Source organism: Oryctolagus cuniculus, chromosome 5 (genome assembly GCF_051225735.1).
Source record: "Oryctolagus cuniculus isolate XC-2025 breed Fujian yellow rabbit chromosome 5, ASM5122573v1, whole genome shotgun sequence".
Classification (NCBI taxonomy): domain Eukaryota; kingdom Metazoa; phylum Chordata; class Mammalia; order Lagomorpha; family Leporidae; genus Oryctolagus; species Oryctolagus cuniculus.
Window position 1 is genome coordinate 93,320,894 of NC_142871.1, and position 16,202 is coordinate 93,337,095.

Here is a 16,202-nt window from a genome sequence, read left to right on the forward strand (position 1 = left end):
AACTGTAAACAGGAATGGTTTACACCTCAAATTAGTAGCCATTAATTAGCATGACGAAGTGAACTGCAACTGCAAGATACACAGATAATTTAAATTATTTAATCACTAATCACCTTAGCTAAACTGTAGTATACTCTTTCAATGTCCTTAGGTAGGTTATCGATCTGTCACTAAATTACCTCCAGATCAGTTAGAGATAAATATTAACCTCTTTTCCTCTCCCGCAGGTTTACATTATCCGTTCTTGTAAACACTTATAAAAGCTTTAAGGATCTTCAATCCCAAATCCCTAATTAGCCATCACTAGCCTTTTGGTAATCAGGAAAAAGAGTATGTGAAGTACAAATCAGGAGTTCGCTTTGCCCATTTAACAATAAAAGAAACACACAACACACACACATTTTTAAAAACGTTCGCTTAAGGCGATGGCAGTAATAAAAGAAATATGCAGAGGTGGCTTCAGCAAATAACGGGTTTGCAAAACGCCAAGCGCTTCACAAAAAAAAGCAGCCCGAACCACTATTGCAATACACGGCACTCCGATAAATTACACACTTGCACAGGCTGCAGAAAAAACGCAGGACAAGACTTACACAGATGCCAATCCGCAGCATTTATACACTTGCACATGGCAAGAGACAGAAAGCAAACACTATCATTCAACTCGGGCAGGCTGGCGCGGTCCCGAGTTTGCCCAGCGTGAGAGTGCTCTGCGTGTGCCTGTGTGCGCGCGTGAGAGTGAGACCCATCCTCGGGGCATTTCCCCTCTTTGGGCAGTTTTGCTTCATTTGTTTCCTATTTCTGCTACATAGAAACTAACTTCCATCTCAGCCCCAGCCAGCGCCGCTGAATAGAGCCTGTGCTGCGGCTGCCTGTGCGTCAGATCCCTCCGCGAAGCCGTCCTCGGCCCCCTCCCTCCCGCGGTCGGCCTCCACAGAGAAAGCGCCTTCCAGCCAACCGGCGGCTTCGGCTCCGACATCTTCTCCGACTGGAAATAAATAAATAAATCGCACCCGCGGCGGGCGAGGAGGGGTCGGGGGTCGCGCCGTGCAGGGTGCGGGGCGCAGAGAGCTCGCTCCGAGGCACTCTTTTTTTTTTTTTCTTTCCCTCCCCTCTTGCGCCGGGGGGCGGGGGCGCAGGACGAGGACGGGGCGAGCCCGGGGCCGCGAAGGCGGCGGACTCCTTTCTGTGGCGGAAGGATCCGCGGCGGAGGCGGCTACAGCCGTAGCCGCTGCCTGAGAGTTGTTGTTTCCTCCTCCTCCTCCTCCGCCTCCGCCGCCGTTGCTTGAATGGTGGAGCCGAGGCTCGGCTCGTGAACACACACTGACAGCTATAGGGCAGGCGGCGGCACCATCCCCGCTTCCCCTCGGCGGCGGGGTGTCCCGCCGGCGGCCCTGAAGTGACCCATAAACATGTCTTGTGAGAGGAAAGGCCTCTCGGAGCTGCGATCGGGTAAGTCGGGGGGCTGCCGGGGCCGCTGGCACCGGGCGATTCCGCCCGCGGTCCCCCGCCCCCCGCCGCCCGGCCGCTCAGCCTGTGTGTCTCCCCGTCCCTCTCTCCCGCGCAGAGCTCTACTTCCTCATCGCCCGGTTCCTGGAAGATGGACCCTGTCAGCAGGCGGCTCAGGTACGGCGGCGCGCGGCGCGGGCCGGGCCGGCGCTCGCCGAACGCGGGCGTGGGGGAGGGAGGCGGCGGCGGCGGCGGGGCCGCGGCCCGGGGCGCGGGGCTCAGCTCTCCCCGCTTTGTTGTTGCAGGTGCTGATCCGCGAGGTGGCCGAGAAGGAGGTAAGGGCGGCGGCGGCCCGGCGAGCGGGGCCCCCGCACTGCAGCCCCTGGGCCGCCGCGCCGCCGCCGCCGGCGCGGCCGGGGCGCGGGACGCGGGGCTTGGGGTCCCCGGCGGGGCGCGGGGCGGGCGGGGGAGGGGAGCGGGCGGGCCGGGGCCGGGGGCCGGGCTCACGGGGCGTCCTCTCCCCGCAGCTGCTGCCCCGGCGCACCGACTGGACCGGCAAGGAGCATCCCAGGACCTACCAGAATCTGGTGAGACATTCACGGCGCACAGCAAAGAAACTTTTCCCTGAGTCGAATAAAAATTGAATTTCCCGCAATTTTTTACAGAGACAAAAACTTGGCCCTAGAACGTGAAAACTCCAAAGGCCACGGGGAAGGTTGAGGGGCCGGTGCGGGGGCTGCGGGGGGCAGCGGCCGGGGGGACCCGCACCCCAGAGCCGCGGGGACCACGGACAATTTATTTGTGGTATTTTGTTAATGTGCTAGAAATAAAGATACGTCATGAGTGTTGTGCAGTGCAAGGCCGGAGGAGGAGGGGCCGGCGCGCGCGGCCGCGCGAGCGCGGGGGCGCGCGCGAGGCGGCGGCGGCGGGAGCGGCGCGAGCGGCGCGAGCGGCGCGAGGAGGGAGGGCGGCGCGCTCGCTCGCTTGCTCGCTCGCTCCCTCTGCACGCGCGGACGGCTCGGCTTTCTCCTGCCCTACACAATAGCTGGTGACTAACTGCTCCGAAGTGGCATTAGCATTTCACAAGCAGGCTATTCAGCCACGGCGGAACCCTGGCAAGACTTTTTTTTTTTGCTTTTTTTGGTTTTTTGCTTTTCTTATATCCAGACCTAGCATTTCTGTTGGAGGGTTTTAGATGTGTGCTGATAGTTGGTTAGCGGCACATCTCGTGTTTACCAAAACAAGTATTTGGCAGACGTGTAAAGCCTGTAATGCCCTAAAACCAGAAGTTTTAGCAGGCATTTACGAATTTTGCTACATCTCGTGGTCTGCCCCTTGTTCAATTAAAAACTGTTATTGGTGGGCGATGAAAATTAAAAAAAAATGTTGGTTTTCATCTGTAGTAATTACTGCCGGATGGGACTTGGCCACCAGAAGTTTTTCTGTTTACTTTGGCGATAGGGTTTGTTCAATGGTTGAAAATATTTTTCTTAGTTTTATGGGTTTTCGAAGTGATTGTTTTAGTAATGGCTAAAAACTGCTTTGCAGTTATAAATCGATCACGTTAGTATTGTGAATGGAAAGTAAAGGTTACTTCAGTAGAGTTGTATTTTTCATAACGTTTTCTCCTAAACTGCGGTTGTTTCTGTGAATATATGTGTTGGGGAATTAAAGTTGTTCTGCTGCGAGCCTCTGAGATGTTTGCAGTACCGTGATACTATGAGTCGTTTGTAACTTTCTGACTTACAGTTACTGGTTTTTCTTGTTTTTTTGGTCGGGGCTGCTGTAATGATTCTAAAGTTTGAGCCAGCTTAGAATGAGTGTCGATTGTGAAGACATAGATAGCATAGTTTTGGTAGCTTTTGTTTTCGTTTTGGACATAGAGCATCTAACGTTCCTGTATATATATCTTGTGATTTAATGTAAGTTGTTGAATACTGCTCACAGCTGTTGAAGTAAGCAAACGTGCTTTAGGTACAATAAATCTGGTGGAGACTGAAGAACGTATTCCTTTCCACACTGCAAATTTTGCTGGTTTTAAAGTAGTGATTTAGGTAAATTTTCATTCAGTACTTGGCTGAAGTGGAATGAGTTTGATCTAAACGCCAAGATTAACTGTAATATTTGAAATTAATTTCTAGTTTCATAGATATTTGACAAGAATTTTCAGTGGATTTCCATATCTTGCTTTGGTAAACTTATTACAAAGGTTGCAGTACTCCATTTTTAAGATAGGATTTACAAAACTCATCATTGCCTCTTTAAAAATGCACTGAGGATTGCTGTGTTTTCTTGGAGATTTTTTTAGTCATTTATTTTTTTAAATAAAGAAGCTAATGGTGTCTGGTCAGGTTATGGGAACACCTAAACCTTGTAAGAATAGCATTTTGTTTTCTCTAGTAAAAGCAGTGGTAACAGTTTTGATTTTGATTTAATTTTCTTGGGAAGGAGGAGGAATGAAGATTGATTTTTTTTTTTATCAAGTATTTTAGTAAGCTGAATTTGTGTTCCTAGTGTGTTTCTCAGGTTTAAAATACAATAAGTGTAGTTTGATTGTTTTGTTTTGTTTTAAATCAGTGTTCTGTTGCTCAAAATCCACCTGTTTTTCATGGAGGTACTTTTTTTTTTTTTTTTTTTTTTTTGGCTTGGAAAGTTTTCAACTTACCAGAACAGTCCTAGTGACATACTGATGAGAGAGTTAAGACTTCTCATTTGAACTTGGAGTTTTTGATTCATCATCTTTTTATTCATTTAGCATATTGCTCACTCATCCTTATAAAAGTATATTGGGTGAAAAGGCACCATTTGAGGTGCTTTCTTATCCATTGAAATATGGTGTGTGGGTTAACTTTTTTTTCAATTGACAACTATAAAAACATTTTGGAACACCAGGTTTCTGAGCACATTATTTTTATTATTAAAATTTTGTGTCTAGGTGAGCACATGTGAAGTCTTGTGTACAGTGTTTCTTATTGTCTTGTGACTTCAAAAGTTTTACCTTGTTGGGTATCAAACTGAATTGACTTAACGTTGGTTTGGCGGTTATTTGGTGAGTAAAACTGTAGTTTAAGTAGTTTCTACTTGTACCTGGAAAGGATTTGTTACTACTGTTTTAACTGATGAACTGAGCTATAGATTGGAGAGTTAATATACTGTATTAAGACTTATACAAAACTTCAGGTTATAGCTGTTTAGGATGGGGTATATATTTGTACTTGTAGGTTTAAAAAATAGGCATTGATTAGCATCTGTAGCCAGCTTTCACATAAAATCACAATAATTGGATTCTAATCAACAGGGAAGTGGACTTTTCAGAGAAAATTTTGCAGGTTATAAAAATAAAATTTTCAGTTTATTTCAAGTGTGATTGAAAAAATTCTGAGAACTATTTTTACCTAAGACATACATAAACTAACTTAAGATTTTAAACATTTTTAACAAAGTTAAATTTGATAGGAAATCATTGTTTTTCACTCTATGGTATATATATACAGATTTTATATTTATGTAAATATGAGATTAAAGCAGGACACTTTCCTTTTTCAAGTTTTTATCAGAATTATTTTTGTAGAATAAGGAAAAAAACCAGCTCTTGCAAAAAAGGAAAACTGTCATTTCTTGGTGTGATTTTGGAACTAGTTATTAAGTCTGCTTTCTAATTGTCACTTTAGTGATGATTACTTATTTGTGAGAAAAGAATCTTAAAGTGTTTTTATCAAATTTGGGATCCTTTGATTATATTTTCCAAAGGCACTTTTTTAGAACCAGGTTCATGTTTAGCTAATCTTCAAAATAATAAAGTTGTTGCTTTATTTTTTCATAGTGGCATTTACTTAAAGTAGTTCTACTTTACTAGAAATTTTTCTGTTGGAGTGAAAGGATTGGGAACCGGGGGTTGTGGGTTGTAGTCTTAAAGTGAGCTCTGTTGACAGTTTTTTTAAAACTAAATCTCTGTGATTTTGAATTTGAAATAGCCCTCAACTGTTTCATTATTGTAGTTAAATTTTTCAAAATGCAGAAAAGTAGATCTAGAGAAACCTGGCAGATTAGAAAAGTATGTAAATGCTTTTCATGGTGCCATTCTTTGGATATAATATCATCTGTAGTTGCCAAGATGAAGATTTCTGAGCTACTAACCACATTGTAGGATACCTCTTCAATTCTGTATAATTGTTATGTTTCCATCGTGGGTTAAGTACTAGTTTTCATAAAGTACTGGTGGTCTCAAGGTCAGAGATGAATTGGAACCGTGAATAGGATTTATTCAAGTGTGTGTCATCTTTAGAGTATGCTGATTAATGTGAAAGGTATGGTATAAAACGTATGAGGCAAGTTTTAGGAGAAAAATAGATGCCATATTTAAACTTTTTGAATCAGAAATTTCACATTAAGGTCTGTTTAAGACTTCACCAGTGTAATTTTGGGTTGGGGAGGGAACATATAATGAGGTAAATGTGTGTAGTAGAGTTACCATTTCCTTTTTTAATAGTGTCAGTGAAACACTAAGCTTGCTTGGTAGTTTTAAAATCGGGCTTTAGAATCTCAAAATCATTTTAATGAAATTTAAATGTGAAGGGAATAGTATATTCCCTTTGTGAAGAGGCAGCCTTCATTTTTTACTTATACATACAATAATTATGTTGATACTCAATATCAGCTTTTAAAATTTGAGACACTTAGAAAAAGTGTTATATGAAGCAAATATTCCTAGTACTCTTGAATAATTGCAAAGTGGTCTGAACATAAAGGAAGAGTTGGTGTTTTATATGATTGTTATGGGTGAGTCTGTTTCCCAATCTGTAAAAAGGGCTAATAATAACTCTGATTTTGTAAGATTCTGTGAATAATAACTGACTGGCATGAATTATGTATTGTGTAAAGGTTTGGGTTTGCTGTCATCAGAAATTTAGTAGTAGTGGTAAAGATCCCAATTATAGCTTTATACATGGTGTTGAAGGATTTTTTTTTTAGAGAAATATTTTTATTTCAGATACAAGTATTTATAGTATGTTCAACTATCTGAACATGGCAGCTGCAGTTAAAAAAGGCCACTTTAAAATTTCAAAAAGTACTACTAGTATAATTTATCAACTCAAGGGTGAAGTAATTAAGAAATAAAGGAAAAAAGTTTAGTAATTATCTCCCCCCCCCCAATGATTTTTAAGGCATTGTGGATAGACCTTTAGAAAAAAATGTGGTAATTTTAACTGTGATTGTTGTTTGTATAGAATAATGAACGTCAAGATACATTTGGGTGATTCAGATATCCTGTATTGATTAGAGGGTACATGGAGCTTTCTTCTTTGGGTAATGATCCAATGGCATTTATAAATATGAAGGGAACTTAACGGTTGCTCTTTCTGTACAGAGATTTGGGGAATTTAAAACCATTCCAGTAGTTTTTGTTTGTTTTGAATTGTCAAAGAAGAGATGTTTTATTTTCTGTTTTGTCAGCCTGTTTAAAAGTATATCTGTTTTTAACAGAATTTAAAAAAGATTTGTTGAATTAATTTTTAAGCTAGCTTTAGGTTAAATGAAGCCTATCAATGGCAATTACTGAATCCATTCAAAATTTCTTTGTAAAATAGACCACAAATTGTTTTTTGGTTCATTTATTTGTTTTAAAACCTGGAAATCTTCCTTACTTTTTGCAGTCCAGATTTTGTGGTTATCTACCATGTCACTACAGAACAGCATGTTCTGTACAAGTAATACAAATAGGTAATACTCATTCTTATTAGTAATTTTGTTATATACATTCCAGGATTCATAGAAATATGTCTGTAATATTAAGCCAAGTGGCTGTTGAGTGGATATATCTAAAATAGCATCCTGTTTTAATGAACTTCTAATTGGCTTCAGGAAAGTCAGACATATAAGTATATAGAAGAAAAATTTAGAGTGATTATTCAGAGTATCTAAGTTGCTTTTGTAATTATGATTGTATCTAAAAGTGGTAAAGCTATTATTAATATTGGAATCAAGTTTAAAATTTCAGAAATTTTAAATGGTAAAGATTTTAAGTTTCTATTATTTGTAAGAAGCTGTTCTGGTGAAATTATGAATAATTTGTGAAAGTTGATAAGTTACTTCAGAGTTAATATTATTGAATGTGTGGCTATAATGTAGAAGAGTATATTTTACAACAAATTGGAGAAAGTGGTTTTTGTCCTTTATGGAATTGGAGGATGTGGGGTACTGAAAAATCAAAAATTACCATTTTGAACAATGACATATATGTATGAGTAGTAGGACTTTGGGTCACTATAGAGTAAGATTTACTTGTGGAGCAAGTCTTCTCATACTTAACTGCCATACATAACTATGCTTAGTTGAGCTTAGAAGTCACTGATAAAGACAAGAATGGTTGGATGAGTTTTTGATAAGAAAATTTAGATGATAATATGGTTTGGTACATCTTCTATTTAAGTTAAAACTAAATTATAAAGATAGTTAGATTTCTAAGCCATAGATTTTCCATGCAATATGGACGATGACAGGAAGTCCTAAAGAGTCTGTGTCTTCTGAATTTCACCTGGTCTGTGGTCATGGTGGTATGATACATTTGTTCTCAGCATGGATTGAGTAGGCACATAGCTTGTCTGTTTGAGATTATAGTATATATGTTAGACATTTATTTGCCTTGCTTCATTTGACTCTGATTTTTTGGCTATAGAAACATGAAATTCTAGATACTTTGAATTACATTGTCTGAAGCAATTACACTGTCACTTTATGTGAAGTATTGTTTCGAGTAGTGTGTTTGAAACTGAAACATTACCAAAAATGAAACTGGCTACTCTTAAAATTACTTACATTGCCATTTTAAGAATAAACAGTTTAGGAATCTTTCATTTTTAAATTAATACATGACTTTTTTCAACAGATTCACAGATTTGAGTTTTATTTATATTTTATTTGAGAGGCAGACACACACAGAACCCTGACCACTGGGTCACTCCCCAAATGCCACAACAGCTGGGCCTAGGGACTAAATCTACGTCTGCCATGTGGGTGTCATGGACCCAACTACCTGAGCCACCACTTGGTTCCTCCCAGGGCGAGCATTCCCAGGAAGCTGGAATTGGGAATGGTGCTGACATTCAAACCTAGGCACCCCATTATGGATTGTAGCATTCCTAAACAGCAGCTTGACCAGGAGACCACACATTCGCCTTAGATTTGATTCCAAATAGTGAGTAAATTGTGTATTTTTTAAAGATGTTAATACTAACCTTTGATGGCTGCTCATTGCTGTGTGTGAGGTTTTTTTTTTTTTTTTTTTTTAAGTTTTATGATTTATGTATTTGAAAGGCAGAATGACGAGAGAAATCTTCAGAGAGAGCTTCCACCCACTGGTTTGTTCCTCATGTGCCTTGCCCCAGCCACAGCTGGGCCACATCAAAGCCAGAAGTAAGGAACTCCATCCTGGTATTTGAGACATTCTACCTGCTGCTTCCTAGGCACATTAGCAGAAAACTAAATGGGAAGTGGTATAGCCTGGACATGACCCAGGCACTCTGTAGTAGGGGATGCAGGCGTCTCAAGAGGTGGTGTAACCCTTTTTGCCATAACGTCTGCCTCATAAATCAGTTTTAAAGAGGAATTCATTTGCTCAGCAGATATGACTTGATTTAAAAATGGAGCCTCATTGTTTTTGTTATATTTGGTCATGTTATGTTTTAAAATAATTTTTATAGAGCATCTGTAGTTCTTGGAAATCTTAATTTTGTATAGTTTTTTAATTAGCAAAATATAATCAGATTGTGATGAATAAAATTTGAAAGTAGTACTGTATTTTATAAAGGACAGTTTTCAGGAGCTGGAGTTGTGGTGTAGCTGGTTAAGACACTTGCTGCCTGTAGTGCTGGCATCCCTTATGGGCACCAAATCGAGTCCTGGCTGCTCCATTGCCCATCTAGCTCCCTGCTAATGCACCTGCTAAAGCAACAGAAGGTAGCCCAAGTGCTTGGGCCCCTACACCTATGTGGGAAATCTGCGTCCGTAACTCTACCTTTCAAATAAATAAATTTTTTTGAAAAAAAGAAATGACAGTTGGCATTGATAATACAGACTGAATTAGGAGTATTATCTACATTCTTTTTTTTTTTTTTTAGATTTTTATTTATTTATTTATTTGAATGACAGAGTTAAAGTGAGGTAGACCCAGAGAGAAAGAAAGAGAGAGAGGTCTTCCATCCACTGGTTCACTCCCAAATGACTGCAACGGCCAAAGCTGAGCTGATCCGAAGCCAGGGAGCTTCTTCCGGGTCTCCCACGCTGGTGCAGGGGCCCAAGGACTTGGGCTATCCTCTACTGCTTTTCCAGGCCTTAGCAGAGAGCGGTATTGGAGATGCAGCAGCTGGGACTTGAACTGGGCACCCATATGGAATGCCTGTGCTGCAGGCTGGGGCTTTAACCTGCTGCGCCACAGCACCGGCCCCCTAAATTCATAATTGTTGACTAAATACTGTATATAAGATACAGTCTCTCAAGCTTGTTATTTATTTTTTTTAAATTGAGTACATACACCACCGAGATTAATTTGACATTAAGATTCATTATCAGTTCTATTATATTTCTACTTATAAAGAAATTATAGGCATCTATACATCTCTGAGAATAGTTACCCAGCTTAGAGAATTTGATTTAACTGGACATGTATGAGTTTTATTATTTTTGGTGATTTGACCTTTGTGACAATGCAGGGGAAGCTAAACTTCTGAGAAAGAAATCATAATGTAATAAAAATAACAGCAAACTTACAATTAAGAGCACTGGATTTGATTTCTGTTTTCTCCTGCTTCCTAAATTTTTGTCCTTGGACAAATGGTGTTGCCTTTGGATTTTAGTTTTCTTTGCCCATTAAATAGGGAGATTATTTAACTTATTTGCTTGTGAAGATTAAATAAATTTTAGGAACACTGGGAAGAAAGTACTTTGTATTTTTCTGTGGTGAAGCTACTACCAGAAGATACATACTTAATTAAAGGTAATAGGTATAATTTAACTCATATTTTCTTAGAATGGTAACAGATTTGTAATTAAAATTCTGGAGTTTTAAGAATTTTAGGAGCTGGGATTTTAATAAGGGGCCTTATGAACTAATTGAACAGTAAATAAAGTTTTTCAGTTTATAATTTTGTTTATATGTTAGAATAACCATAAAATAATCATTAAGTCAGCCTTTTACAACTCAAAACTATGATGGAAATAATTAACCTTTTAGATCTGACAAAATTGTGAGAAAACATGTGTGAGACTATCTAAAAACCTGACTTTTTAGAATGAATCAGATATTCCAGACGTAAGAATGAAGTGAATAGCTTAGTGAAAATAGATCATACTGGTACCAGATTTATGGCATTTTTCAGGTGTCCACTGGTATATCAGGTATTTGGAATGAATATGTTGATCTAATCTCCCTTTGAAAAGATTAATAAGAAAATAGATAATTTGTGAGACAAGTATGATCAACTTTATAGGTTGGTCATACCTTTTATATGTTGAATAACTTGGGAATTTGAAAGCAGCCATGATCATGAAAAGTACTGAACATTTAAAAAATTGGAGATGTTGAGGGTTGTAGTTCCTCCCATGTAATAGTGGGGAACAAATTACTGAGACTCCAAATGTAGACATGGATAAGAGATTTTATTTTGATACCAGTTAAAATGTTCCTTTTAAATACTTGCTAGGGATAAAAGTTAAATTAAAAAGCATAAGTTAATATTAAAAATATGGAATACATTCTAATTGAAAGTTTAAAAATTATACTCCTATGAATAGCCATAATTGAGCTATTTTAGTTTTTCAAATGTTTTTGTCTTACATTTTAAATATTGAGCATAGTGAAAATGGGTTAGTACTTAAGAATGTGAATATGATTAATATATTTATGAAGAAGAATGTTTTGAAAAAGGGAGTTGAAAAAATACCGTTTTCCTTTAAAAATACTGTTTACTCTCTGTGCATAAGATGCATTTGAGAGCAGTTCTTTGGTAGTTTATAATGAACTAGAGGCACTGAATCCTTAGACTTTTAAATGTAAACTGACACATGAATTACAAAAGGAAAAGTCAAAGAGTATGTAGCCATTAAAACAGACTGAGTTAAGGAAAACAGGAGTTAAATTGGATGGAAAACCTGATGCACATACAAAACTGGCAAGAGGAGTGTGGGGGAAATGCAAGGTGAAAAAAAAAAAAAAGCCTGATGGAGAAATATAGGAAAATATGGTCAGTGTGCCTAAAATATGGACACTGATAGGGAGTGGGGCCTAGGAATGTGCCAGATTAAGCTAAAAAAATAGGAAATGGAGCAGGTGTTGTAGTGTGTAGTGAGTTAAGCTGCTGCCTGTGACACTGGCATTCCCATGTGGTTGCTGGTTTGTGTCCAGACTGCTCTAGATGGGTTCTACTTCCCTGCTATTGCTCTTGGGATAGCAGCAGAGTATGACCCAAGTGCTCGCAGCCTTGCACCTGCGTGGGAGATCTGGAAGAAGTTTCTGGCTCCTGGCAATCCCCAGCCATTGCAGCCATCTGGGGAGTGAATCAGCGATAAGATGATCTCTGTCTCTCCCTCTCTGTAACTCTGCCTTTCAAATAGGTAAATAATGTTTAAAAAAATAGAAAGGGGGGCTGGCGCTGTGGCTAAGTGGATTAAAGCCCCTGTCTGTAGTGCCTGCATCTCATGGGGGCCGATTTGTGTCCCCGCTGTTCCACTTCTGAACCAGGTCTCTGCTGTTACCAGGGAACGTAGTAGAAGATGGCCCAAGTCCTTAGGCCCCTGTACTCCTGTGGGAGACCTGGAAGAAGCTCCTGGCTCCTGGCTCCGGATCAGCCGAGCTCTAACCATTGGGCCATTTGGAGAGTGAATCAGCAGATGGAAGATCGATCTTTCTCTGCCTCTTCCTCTAACTTTTTCAAATAGAAAAAAAAAATCTTAAAAAAAAAGGAAGTGACCATGCATGCCATTTCTGAGCTCGTAGAAGGATTCTTATCCTAAAGTTAAAGAATGCCTCTGAATTTTTTGAAGTAGAGGTGGCTTGGATCAGATAAATGTTTTGAAAAGAGCATTTGGATTGCAGGATGGAGAATTTTAGTGAGACGGAAGGAATGAATGGATATGAGAAAGATAGTTTATTGCAAAGATAATTTTCTTCTTAGGCTGTCATGGAGAAAGGGGTAGATAGATTTAAGGGTAAGAAAGAAAAATCAGTTATATTTGGTGACTGATTGGGTATTGGGGATAGGATGGAAGGAAGGAATGGGCAGTGTGACTCCTTGGTTTCTGGCTTTTGGTATTGAAATTGACCATTTTTTAGTGAGGGTGTTAATTAGAGAATCACTTAGTTTAGTTTTGTATATGTTGAGTTTAGGAGGTTTGGGGACTCCAGATGTCTTAAGAAAGTTTGATATACAAATCTAAGTTGTAGATATAAATTTGGGAATCATTGATTAAGAATTATCTAAGGAAGTCAGTAGCGTTATGTTGTAGTGGATTAAGCCACTGTTTGCAATCCTGGCATCCCATCTTGGGAGTGTTGGTTTGAGTCCTGGCTGTTAAGCTTCTGATCCAGCTTTCTATTAGTGCTCCAAGGAAGGCAGTAAAAGATGACCCCCAAGTACTTGGGCCAGTGTCACCCATGTGGGAAACCAGCATAGAGTTCCTGGCTCCTGACTTTGTCTTGTCTGGGCCAGACCAGACTGTGTGGCCATTTGGGAGGGGGGTGAATTAGCAGATAAAAGATTTTCTTTCTTTGTCACTCCTTGTCTTTCTGGTCTGCCTTGCAAAAAATATGTAAATCTTAAAAAAAAAAATTATCAAGGAGAGAGTATATAGTGAGAGGAAAGCAGGATCTAGAACTAGGATCTGTGAGCAAAGACCTTAAGGATTTTCAACATTGAATGGCCATGTGGAAGGAAGATGGTAAACCTACGAGAAATTAGAAGGAATGGTTAGATGTAGGAGGAAAGACAATATTGTAGAAGTTAAGAAAGGATTTACAGTGGAGGAAATGTTCAACAGGGTTAATGATTATTGAGATATTAAATGTGTTAATTTTTAAAATGTTTATTGTGTTTACCAACAATTAAGGTAAACTTTTGGGAGCTATTGTGTGTGTGTGTGTGTGTGTGTGATGTCATGAGGGTGGAAGCTTATTTGGAGTAGATTGAGGAGAGGAAATGGTACTGACTATGGACAATTGAAAAAACAAGTTTCTGAAGAAGAAAAAGAAAGGGTAGGTAGGGTCCTTGAGGACAGAAGAGATGACTATAAAGGTTAGGTAGGAGTTTTGTTCTTGATATAGAAGCAAAGTGAGCTTGTTTAAATTTAGATATAAATAGGAAGGAGTTAGTGAACATAAGCAAGTGTGGAGAACTAATTTATAGTATAGAATTTCTTTGAATTTGGAGAAGTTAGGATTCAAGGCAAAGGCAGAAGGATTGGATCCTGGATGTTAAGAAGGGCAATTACATTAATAAGCGACAGAATATGTTCAAGTATAGGTCAGTTTACAGATTTTGGCAGGAGAAATAGCTATACTTCTTTCCACTCCCCATCCTATAAAGCAGGCCAGGTCATCTGCTGAGAAAATGAGGGTTGGGAAGAAGACTCAGAAGAGTTTATCTTCTGGGTACTAGAGCATTGTTAGCCTATTTTTACTACTATTTTCAGAGACCCTTCTGCAGTGTGTTACCTCAGGGACTGCTCAGAGGTGCTTAGTGGAGGGTCTGGCTTTGAGATATGTGCTTCCTGAAGTCACTTAAGTAAGAATACTTTCATTGTGTTTGTGTTTTTATTTTACCTAAAATTTTGCTTGAAAACATAATTCGTGGCTTCAAAAATGTTTTAAAATAGAATAATGAATTGTGCCATATAAAATATAGATTTTTTACTACCTCAAAGGTAGGTGCTGACAGATATTTGGTTTTTTGGGGAGTAGAGAAGTTATGTGTTTAAAATTAAGTACTTAATTATAAATACCACATTAGGTACTGGGTAGACACACAAAGTTTAATCCCTTGTCATCTTATGTAGGATATAGACAAGGCCACTGGCAATTTTAGTATGGTGCGGAGGTCTTATGAAACCCCTATACGAGGCATATGGTGGTTGGGCCTGAGTGTATATTTCTTGGGGGAAGAAGAACAGAGCTATTGTTAGATTCCCACTGAAGTCTAGGTTTCAAAATACATTAAGAACAATATGCTGTGTATGATAAGTACTGGAAAATGTTAGAAACATTTGAGAGGGCAGTGTGTTGCCAAAGCACAGAGATAGAATGTCCCAAAAAAGGGGGCAAAGGTGGTGTAAATAAGTCATGGAAGGCAGTGAAGCATAGACTAAGATATGAAGGAGATGGCCAGCGCCCCGGCTCACTAGGCTAATCCTCCACCTTGTGGCGCCGGCACACCGGGTTCTAGTCCCGGTAGGGGCGCCGGATTCTGTCCCGGTTGCCCCTCTTCCAGGCCAACTCTCTGCTGTGGCCAGGGAGTGCAGTGGAGGCTGGCCCAAGTACTTGGGCCCTGCACCCCATGGGAGACCAGGAGAAGTACCTGGCTCCTGCCATCGGATCAGCGCGGTGCGCGGGCCGCAGCGGCCATTGGAGGGTGAACCAACGGCAAAGGAAGACCTTTCTCTCTGTCTCTCTCTCTCACTGTCCACTCTGCCTGTCCAAAAAAAAAAAAAAAATATGAAGGAGAATGAGGTATGGAGGTGTGAAGATAGAGAAGATTGTCAGTGGAGGAATCAGCCTGTGTTAATTCTCAAAAGCCATAGAAAGTATGAAGATTCTAGGATTGAAAGTGTTTTTCCTAACTTTAAAATTAAATTTGACTTTGAAAAACTGAAATGTTCTATCTGTATCATTAAAGAATGATTTAGTCAAAGTGGATTCATAAAACTTTATTAAAGGATGGAATTTTACAGTAAGAATTTTTAGATTCACCATCCTTGTTTTGCTAGAACAGGATTGTCACAAAAATTGCATTTGATAACTACGTGAACCTCATTTTGTTGCTGTAAAATTTTTAAAAGGACTTTTGAGCAATTTAAGAAGTCATAATAATAATCATATCCAAGTTTAGAACTGAAATAGACCTCATTCTAGAGCTTGTCTTTAAAAATTTTCATTTCCATTTATAATTGTTTTTAATTTTATTTTTAATTGACACAGTAACTGTACATATTTATGGAGTCCAGTTTTAGTACCTGTATACAGATATTTATCCATCATTTCATACAGATATCATTTATCATTTCTTTGTGGTGAGAACATTCAAAATCTCTTAACTATTTTGGTAAATTAGCCATAATACTATTAACTGTAGTCACGTGACTATAACAGACTGTCAAAACTTACTGGGGAATATTAAAGAACAGTATAAATAAAATTTCAGAAAATCGTGTTTTAGTGTATTTTAAGTCCTTTTTCTGTCTGTTTATCCAGTCATACTGTTGTGTCCTAAAGTAAGTTCTGAGTGAATATACAAATAAGGAAAGGCAATTCTGTTGCTAAGTAAGTTTGAAACATGGGTTAAACATAGTTAAATATATTTGTCTTAGGATTTCTTTGATAATTTAATGTCAGTGTGCTATTTGAATATACAAATCAGAGGAATGGTATATGATTTGTGTAATACATACTTTTCAATAATGTTTTTTTCCAGAAGTATGGATTCTACCAAGACTTACTGACTTAGGCAGGCATTGTGGTGCAGCAGATTAAGCCCCTGCTTGGGATGCCT

At 39.3% G+C, this 16,202-nt stretch overlaps 1 protein-coding gene across 16 annotated transcripts in view; it reads left to right on the forward strand.

The window, feature by feature from the left end:
- Nucleotides 1–848: 848 nt before the first annotated feature.
- The window catches only part of PHIP (PHIP subunit of CUL4-Ring ligase complex), a 164,062-nt gene continuing 148,708 nt past the window's right edge, over nucleotides 849–16,202 (forward strand). For 8 of the 16 annotated variants that reach the window (XR_007922917.3, XR_016233922.1, XR_016233921.1 and 5 more), the window contains exons 1-4: nucleotides 900–1,452; nucleotides 1,568–1,626; nucleotides 1,755–1,784; nucleotides 1,977–2,036. Coding sequence is in view for 4 of the 16 variants with exons in the window: in XM_051854540.3 (XP_051710500.1) it covers nucleotides 1,413–1,452; nucleotides 1,568–1,626; nucleotides 1,755–1,784; nucleotides 1,977–2,036 (189 nt within the window). In the remaining 12 variants the exon portion in view is untranslated. Of the gene's footprint in view, nucleotides 1,453–1,567; nucleotides 1,627–1,754; nucleotides 1,785–1,976; nucleotides 2,037–2,362; nucleotides 2,565–16,202 lie in introns of those variants that run through there. The other 8 variants (XR_011388640.2, XM_051854539.3, XM_070073853.2 and 5 more) reach the window with 5 other exon arrangements.